The sequence below is a fragment of the Myiozetetes cayanensis genome, unplaced genomic scaffold (genome assembly GCF_022539395.1).
Source record: "Myiozetetes cayanensis isolate MyiCay16 unplaced genomic scaffold, myiCay2020 scf3, whole genome shotgun sequence".
In the NCBI taxonomy this organism is placed as follows: domain Eukaryota; kingdom Metazoa; phylum Chordata; class Aves; order Passeriformes; family Tyrannidae; genus Myiozetetes; species Myiozetetes cayanensis.
In genome coordinates, this window is record NW_026087521.1 from 898166 (window position 1) to 906667 (window position 8502).

The 8502-nt window shown below is 71.0% G+C and overlaps 2 protein-coding genes across 2 annotated transcripts; both read right to left on the reverse strand.

Moving 5' to 3' along the window:
* Positions 1 to 34: 34 nt before the first annotated feature.
* Positions 35 to 3152, reverse strand: MIOX (myo-inositol oxygenase). The gene is made up of 10 exons (XM_050325051.1): positions 3135 to 3152; positions 2108 to 2170; positions 1685 to 1765; positions 1294 to 1456; positions 1147 to 1214; positions 945 to 1054; positions 767 to 834; positions 477 to 526; positions 256 to 368; positions 35 to 143 (listed from the first exon to the last, which is right to left on the reverse strand). The coding sequence occupies exons 1-10, from the start codon at positions 3150 to 3152 to the stop codon at positions 35 to 37; spliced, it is 843 nt and encodes a 280-aa protein (XP_050181008.1).
* A 671-nt stretch (positions 3153 to 3823) lies between these two features.
* Positions 3824 to 7915, reverse strand: ADM2 (adrenomedullin 2). The gene is made up of 2 exons (XM_050325053.1): positions 7567 to 7915; positions 3824 to 5734 (listed from the first exon to the last, which is right to left on the reverse strand). The coding sequence occupies exons 1-2, from the start codon at positions 7656 to 7658 to the stop codon at positions 5287 to 5289; spliced, it is 540 nt and encodes a 179-aa protein (XP_050181010.1). The 5' UTR covers positions 7659 to 7915; the 3' UTR covers positions 3824 to 5286.
* Between the last annotated feature and the right edge of the window lie 587 nt (positions 7916 to 8502).

Genomic DNA, 8502 nt, shown 5'->3' on the forward strand with positions numbered 1-8502 from the left:
CAGCAGGGTGGGAGTGGTCCTGGCAGGGTGGGGGTCACCAGCAGAGCTGCCCCGGGCAGTACTTGTCGATGAGGGACTGGTAGTACCCGCGGAGCTGCTGCACGTCGGGCAGATCCTCCTGCTTGGTGTACAGGTCGAACTTGCTGTGGGAGCACAAGGAGGGGGGTCAGGATGGGGGGGCGGGGCTGCTGCCCAACCCCCTCCCCCAGCCCCTGGGGGGCTCAGCTGAGCCCCCAGCGCCCCCCAGGCACGCACTTGAACTCCCGGACCCAGGGCAGCATCCGCCAGTCCTCCTGGGAGCAGAGGTGTCCATAGTCCCCGTGCACGTGCCAGGGGTAGAAGGAGTGGAAGCGAATCATGTAGAAGGCCTAGAGGGGGACAGGGACGTGCCAGCTCAGTTTTGGGTGCCCCCCCTGTACCCCCAAACCCCCAGAGGGGGTCCCTGTCCCCCCATGTACCCCCTACTCTGAGCTCACCTCCTTGGGCAGGGCGAACTTGTTGAATTTCATCACTTGGTACATGTACTCTGGAGGGGGGGGGAAAGGGGGGCGTGTGGGGAGGGCCTGGACCCCCACTGGGGGGCACCCCCAGAGGGGCAGCCCCCCCTGAAAGCCACAGCTCCCCCTGGGGAGCTGCAGCCCCCGCCCCACACCGAGGGCTCCAACCCCCCAGCAAAGGGGGCAGTGGGGGGGGCAGCACAGCCCCCCTACCCCTCTGGGGACCCTTCCCCGAGGAGGGGACACCCCCTACCCGCCCCCCAGCTCACCATCGTGGCCCCAGGACATGAGGACGTTCTCCAGGCCACAGCCAGGTTGGTACATCCCACACTCAGTGCTGGGGGTGGAGCAGGATGGGGGGTGAGGGGCTGGACCCCCCCTCTAGACCCCGACTGGGCCCTGGGGTGCAGCCCCCCACCCCCAGCACCCCCCAGGGGTTTGGCTCACCTGTACCGGGGGTCCTTGGTGTCGGGGTTGTCGTGGAAGGTGGAGTCCCCATAGACCACCGACTTCTGCACCTTGCAGCCCACCGGGAAGGTGTCCCCCACCACTGCCCACTGTGGGGGGGCATGGGGGTCACAACACCCCCCTGGAGGGTTCCCCCGACGCGGGGGGCTCCCCCGTGCCCCCTCCCCACCATCCCACTCACCTGGGGCTCCCCGAAGAGCACCAGCACCTTCCCCAGGTCGTGCAGGAGCCCCACGAGGTGGAACCAGTCTGAGGGTGAGTGGGGTCGTCAGCTCGGGCCGGGACCCTGCGGGGGCGGGAGGGGACGGGAGGGAGGGTGTGGCCCTACCTTTGTCGGGGTGTGCTCGGCGGATCCCTTCGGCCGTCTGGAAGGCGTGGAAGGAGTTGGGGAAGTCCACGTCGGGGTCCGACTCATCCACCAGCTGGTCCAGCAGCTCCAGCGCCTCCATCACGCTCATCCTCCGCAGGGAGCACGGCCCGTACTGGGCTCTCTGGGGACACCGGGCACGTGGGGACACCCAGACACCCCCCGGGGACCCCATGGGGCTGGGAGGGTGGGTCCCCTCGTTGTCCCCGGAACGGGGCACCAGGGCTGGACTGGGGGTGCAGGGTGGGAGGGCTGTGACACTCCCCTGCTGTGGGGACCCCGGGGGACAGGGTTACTGGGGGGGGACGGACACGGGTGACCGGGGGGACACAGGGTGACTGGGGGCTCCCACCTTCCTGCGGACGAAGTCCACGGTCTGGTGTGTGTGCATGAGCAGGTACGTGTGGTACACGCGGTCGATCAGCTTCCCCTCCTGTGGGGCAGCGGGGAGGGGGCAACGGGGGGGTCAGGGGGGTCCCGGGAGCAGGGGGAGCCCCAATGTCCCCCCACCCCAGCGTGGGGTGGCACAGCTCCCCAGGGCTCTTCCAGCTGCTCCCAGCCCAGGGTGGGACCCCCAGTGTGGCCAGCTGGGGGCAGACAGAGGGACACAGGGACTCACTGTGGGACCCCTAGAACCCAGGACCCCCAGCAGTCACCTCACACCACAGGACCCCCAGGACCTTTATGCACTCCCCCCATGACACCCCACCCGGTTTTGGGGCCCCCCTGAACCCCCCCTCCCCACACGGGATCCCCTGGGACCCCCCAAACTCACGGTGTAGTTGCGGAACTCGGACTTGTCCTTGCTGGGTTTGGGCTCCTCAGAGGGGTCGGGACCCTGAGGGGGGATGGGGGGGCTCAGGGGTCCTGTCCTGTCCCCCAGCCAGGGACAGGGGGCAGAGACAGCGAGGGGGGACTCAGGGGTCCCATCCTGCCCCTCTGGGCTTGGCACCGTGGGACAGGACAAGGGGTCAGGGACAGGGGGACAGGGTCAAGGGGACAGTGGCGCTGAGGGAAGACCTGGCCACGGGGTCACACGGTGTCACACAGTGTCACACAGTGTCACACAGTGTCACACTCTGTCACAGATCATCACACAGGGTCACTGTCACACAAAATCACACACTGCCACACGCTATCACACACTGTCACAGTGTCACACGCTGTCACACATTGTCACACCCTATCACACACACACTGTCACACACTGTCACGATGTCACACAAAATCACACATTGTCACACACTATCACACACTATCACACACTGTCACACACTGTCACAGTGTCACACACTGTCACACGCTGTCACAGTGTCCCCCCTGTCACACACTGTTCCCCCAAGGCACAGAGGGGACCCAGGGGTGCTGCCCCTGCCCTGATCCCAAGGTGGTTTCCAGCCCAAGGTACCACTGGGTGAGAGCAGTGGCTCTGGACCCTGTATGGGGTCCCTGATCAGCCCCAGGGGTGCTGCAGGACCTCCCCAGACCCTGCAGCCCCTCAGGGCTGGCACTGACCCCCCCACCATTGCCTGGGGGGAGAGAGCAGCTCCCCACAGCCACGGGACCCCCCTCCTGCTTGGGGGGTCACCATTAGGCTGGGACCTCCTCGTGGTGGTGTCCCCAGGGGTGGGTCCCTTATGGGGTGACACCTCCCCTGCAGGGAGGACATCACCGAGGGGTCTCCTCTGCCGCCCACGTTTGGGGTGACACAGGCAGGTCTGTCCCCCCCCCCCAAAGTGTGGGGTGACACAGCTGTGTCTGCCCCCCGGGGAAGTGGCCCCGGCCCCCCTGCCCGCACTCACCGCCTGGAGGCTCCTCATGGTGGCTCTGGGGGGGTCACAGACTGCGGGCCGGCCGCGGGACCCCCGGTTTTGTGCTGGGGGGCGGCCCCGCCCGGCCCGGCGGGGACAATCGGTGACCAGTTAACCCGCCCCGGTTAATGTTTGACCCCGCGCCCGGCTGGGGGGGCTGCGGCTCCCGGGAGAGGCTGGGGGACCCCCCGGGCCGGCCTCAAGCTGGGGACACCCCCTCCCCGAACTGGGGACCCCCGGGCTGGGCCCCCCCGGCCGCGCTGCCAGCAGTGACCCCTCGGTGGGGGCACAGAGTGACCCCCGGGGACGCGGGGAGCGGAACCGGCCCCGCGGCCCCGGGGCCAAGGGGCACTTTGGGGGGCTGGGGGCACAGCGGACGGGGGCACCGGCCTGGTGTGGCACCCGCCACGTGGCCACCGGGACCCCGAGTGCCCGAGGGGGCATGGCGGGGGCAGGCACGGGCGTGGCAGGGCACGGGAATGCGGGAATGTCCCCTCCGGGGCCCGCACGTGCGTACGGGGGGTGACACCCACACGTGTCGGGAGGGTGTTGCTGTATCCTCTGTCCCCGCACCCCTGCCCATCACCTCCTGCCCCCTCGGCACCCACCCCTGGCCACGGCAGCCCCCCGTACCCCCCTCCGTGCCCCATCCCCCCGGGAACACCACGCTCCATTCCAAGTTCCTCCTCACTCGCTTTATTCCACACAGACCAGGATTCCCGGCGGGAAGCAGTGACACGATCGGGTCAGGCACCCGCCGGGGCACCCGGGGGAGGGGGCGAGGGCTGAGGGTCCCCTCGGGCCCCCTACCCCTCCGCTGGAGCCTCCTGGGACACCCGTGGGAAAGAAATGGCTCCAGGGGCTCCGGGTGGTACCCGTGGGGTCCTGTCCTGGGGGCCTCCCGTAACACCAAGGGGATCTCAACTCAGGGACCTTCTGTGCCACCCATGGAATGGACACGTCTCCAGGTGACTCCCGTGGGACACCCCGTGCCAGGAACCTCATGAGGTACCCTGTTCCAGACCCCCTGGCACCTAGGGGGACACCCTGTCCCTGGGACATCCTGGGAAATCCACGGGACACCCCGTCCTGCCCTGGGAAGCAGGAGAGGGCAAGCCAGGGCAGCACCCCTGGGTGTCACCCACCCACTCACCCAGGGCTGCTGAGGGCTGGGGACTCCACGGAATGGGGGTGCTCTGGGGGATTGGAGTGTTCCTGAGGGATTAGGGGTGTTTTGGGGGATTGGGATGCTCCTGGGAACTGGGCTGCTCTGGGGTCACACATCCCTGTCCCACCAGGGCACAGGGTGGCACTGGGACCCTGGGGTGACACCAGTACTCCGGGGTGACAGATACCCGGCGTCCCCTCGTGTCCGTGGGCCTCCACCTCGTGCCAGCACCCACTGAGGCCGTGGGGACACAACGTGTCACCAGTGAGAAAGGGGTGACCCCGAGGGTGTGCCAGGGAACTGGAGGGGGGGGGAACAGGGCAGGGACAAGAGCAGCCGTCTGACCCTGGGCAGGCGGGGGGAGGACAAGGGGTGCTGGGGGTGCCCCGGGGGTGTCACGGGGGGTGTGTCCGTGCGTGCCGTGGCAGGCACTGGATTGCTGAGTCAGCGGGATCGCGGCCGGGGGGAGCGTGGCCGGGGGGGTCTTGCACAAGGCGCAGGCGTCGCTGCGCTCAGTGGGATCCTCGGTGGCCCCTGGACCCGCCCCGGACGGACCGGCCACTGTCAGACACCGCGGGTCACCACGGGCCACCAGCAGGGGCCACCCTGAGCCGCCGAGAGTCACTATGGGCCACCACAAGTCACCACGGGCCACCCTGGGCCACTGCCAGTCACTCTGGGCCTCGGCTGGCCACCGTGGGTCACCTTGGCCACCACCAGTCAGCAATGGGCCACCTCGGCCACCGCCAGCTCCTGCGGGACATCACAGCCCACCGTGGACCGCCGCTGGTCGCCATCTCCCGGCCCCGGGTCCTCTCTGCTCCCTGGGCTCCACTCGGGAGGTTCTCACGGCAGGAACCCCCCCAGCCCCCGGCGTGGGCGGTGCGGAGGAGCCCAGCCACGTGTGCCTGTGCAAGCGCTTTAGTGGGTTCCCGCGGGGCAGGCAGGGCGGGGGGCGCGGGGCCCCCTCCCCGCTCAGCCGTAGCTGTGGGGGCTGTTGGGGTTCATGGGGGACGAGTCGCGGCGCCCCGACAGGCCCCGCAGCTGCCACAGGCGGTGGCTCAGGTTCTGCACCTGGCAGGTGCCCAGCACGCAGCCCACCCGCACCGCGTGTCCCCCCGCGTGGCGCCGCGGGCGGGGGTCCCGCCGGGGGTCTCGCCGTCGGTCGTGCCGCAGGAGGAGGCGCTGGACGTGCCACGGGGGGCGCCGGCGGGCGAGCAGTCTGTGCCGGGGGGCCGGGCGGGCACCGCGCCGTGGGGAGACCCAGGAGCCGTGCCGGGGGTCCGGGGGTCGGTGCCGGGGGTCCGGGGGTCGGTGCCGCGGGGTCCCGGCGGGCAGAGGCGGCGGTGCGGGGGGCTCGGGGCCAGTGCGGTCCCCGAGAAGGGAAGGGATCAGCTCCGGGGGTCTCCGGGCCGGCGAGTCCCTGTAAGAGAGAAGGGGTAGAGTCGTGGCGGGGGTAGAGCTGTGGTACCCGGGGAGGGGAGGGTGGCACCGGGACAGCGGGAGAACGGCGGGGACGTGGGGGTACCGAGTGTGCCCGGGGCTGCCGGAGGAGGAGGAGGAGGAAAGGGGGAGGAGGAGGAAGAGACGGAGGAGGAGGAGGCAGCAGTCAGGGCAGGGGAGACGATACCTGCAGCCACACACGTACTGCCAGCATGGGCAAACGCGTGTCCCAGCGCACACACACGCGTGCCCCAGCACTCACACACGCGTGCCCCAGCACTCACACACTGTAATCACACACACCCTCCTGCCCCCTCCTTTTGCCTCGCACCCCGTTCCCGTGGCCTCTGCCCGAGCACCCACATGTCCCGACTGTGGCCCCCACCCCCGTGCTCCGGGCACCCACGGTGGGGGGGGTCCGGCCTCAGGGCACCCCCACAGTGACTCAGAGCTCTCCTCAGCCCTGCAGTACCCCTGTGCCTGAGTGCTCCCCCCTTCCTGGCACCCTCCTGCCTCAGCCTCAGTGCCCCCTGTCCTGGAGCCCCCATGTCTCAGTGCCCCCCTTCCAAGGACCGGACCCCATCCTGGGGACCCCATTCTGGGAACCCCAGTGCCCCCCATTCTGGCACCTTCCTGCCTCAGTGCCCCTTGTCCCCGAGAACCCTGTGCCTCAGGGGACCCCATCCCACATCACCCTGCAGCCCCTGTGCGGGTCGGGGTCCCCCAGTCCCACCCTCATCCATCGCCCTGGCAGGGCCCACCCTCCGGCCCTCCCAGGAGCTGGCAGATCCCACGGGAGCAGCCGGGGATCCCCAGGGCGCCGGGATCGGCCCAGGCCCGCCCCCGGAGCAGCGGCAGGCACACGCATGTCCAGTGTGCACACACGCACACGCACAGAATGTGCACACGCACACGAGGGGGTTCTGTCCTGACCCCAGGTGCCCCTTCAGCAGGGTGTCCCATCGCCCCCTAAGCCCCTCCCTGGGCACCCCCACACTGGTACAGGCAGCCCTCGAGCTCTGCCCCGATCTCCGTCCCAGGTCTCAGTCACCCCTCACACCCCTCACACGCACTCCCCGGTGCCCCCCATCGCGGGGGTCCAGGACCCTGCAGTCCCGCACCCCTCCCACCCCCGTGTCCCTCGGGTCCCCCGCGGGCAGGGGTGGGGGTCTGGCAGAAGGCGGTGCCCGGGGGACCCCCAGACTCCCCCTCCGGGCAGCAGGGGGGGCGTGGGCGGACGGGGAGGGCGCGGGGCTTGGTCCAGGGCAGGGGGAGTGGGGCTGACACGGACAGGGGTGCGGGAGGTGGGTGCGGGTGCAGGGAGGGTGCGGGAAAGGGAAAAGGGGGGCAGTCGCCCCGCGCCAGGGGCGGGCAAGGGGGGGCCGGACGGGGGGCCCCCCGGCAGTGCGGGCAGGGGGCACAGAGCCATTCCAGGCAGGGGGTGCGGGCAGGGGGTGCGGGCAAAGATGCGTGCAGGTGTCCGGGCGGGGTGTGGAGAGGGAGCGCGGGCTGACAGGGGTTCGATCGAGAGTCCGGGTAGGGGATTCCAGCAGGGGGTGCGGGCAGGGGGCCGGGAAGGGGTGAGAGCAGGGACTGAGGGAGGGCAAGAGTTCGATCAGGGGTCCGGGCAGACGTGCGGGCAGGGGATGCGGGTGGGCAGGGGGTTCAAGCGGGAGTTCGGGGAGGTGGTGTGGGCGGGCAGGGAGTTCGATCAGGCGATCGGGCAGGGGATCGAGCAGGGGGTGAGGGCAGGGGGTGAAGGCAGGAGATCGAGCAAGGGGTGAGGGCAGAGGGGCGGGCAGGGTCCCTCACCTGCGGGGCGGCAGGGCCCGGCCGCGGGGCAGCTCCAGCAGACACAGCGCGAAGCTGACGCAACCCAGCGCCAGCGGGGCCGGGGCTCGCATGGCCGGACGGGCCGGGCCGGGCGGCGGCGGCTGCGGGAGAAACGGGGCGGGTGGCTCGGGGGGGGGGCTTCGCGCGGGGGTCGCGCTGGGGTCCGGTCCGGCCCCGCCCTCCTGTCTGTCCGGCCCCCGCTCCGCTCCCTCCCCGTCCCGCAACCCCGGGACCACCGGGGCGGTGCGGGGTTCCGGCGGTACCTGGCCGGGATCGGGATCGGGATCGGGGTGCGGTGGCGTCTGGTCGGTCCCTACTCGGCGCTGTCTCTCCCCGCCCCGGCCCAGGTTAAATATCGCCGGGACCGGCGGGCGGGAGGAGCCGAGCGGGTCGGGAGGAGCCACGGGCGGGGGCAGCCCCGCACCGCCCCTGGCTCCGCACCGGCCCCGGGCCCCTGGCCGAGCACCGGCTCCGCACCTTCCCCAGCCCTGCACCAGTCCCGCAACCCCCCTGGCCCCGCTCCGGCCTCGCACTCCCAGCGCCGGGACGGGCCCGCACTGTCCCCTGTCCCTCACCGGCTCCGCACTCCCCCCGCTACCTCTCGGCCCGGCACCATGCCCTGCCCCACTCCTGCCCTGCAGTCCCGCACCCGCCACCGCCCCCAGGACCCTCCCGGCGCTGGGCTGGGGTGGGCTGGGGCTGGGGGAGCGCTCCTGGGGGCTGGGATGGGCCGGGGGAGCGCTCCTGGGGGCTGGGATGGAATGGAATGGGATGGGCTGGGCTGGGCTAGGCGAGCCACGCGGGGGGCAGCACAGTGGGGCTGGGCTGGGGCTACTGGGGGGCTCTGGGTACCCCCCACCGCCCGGCGGTGGCCGCGGGGCCAGGGCGGTGGTGCCCGGTGCCACGTCGTGCTGT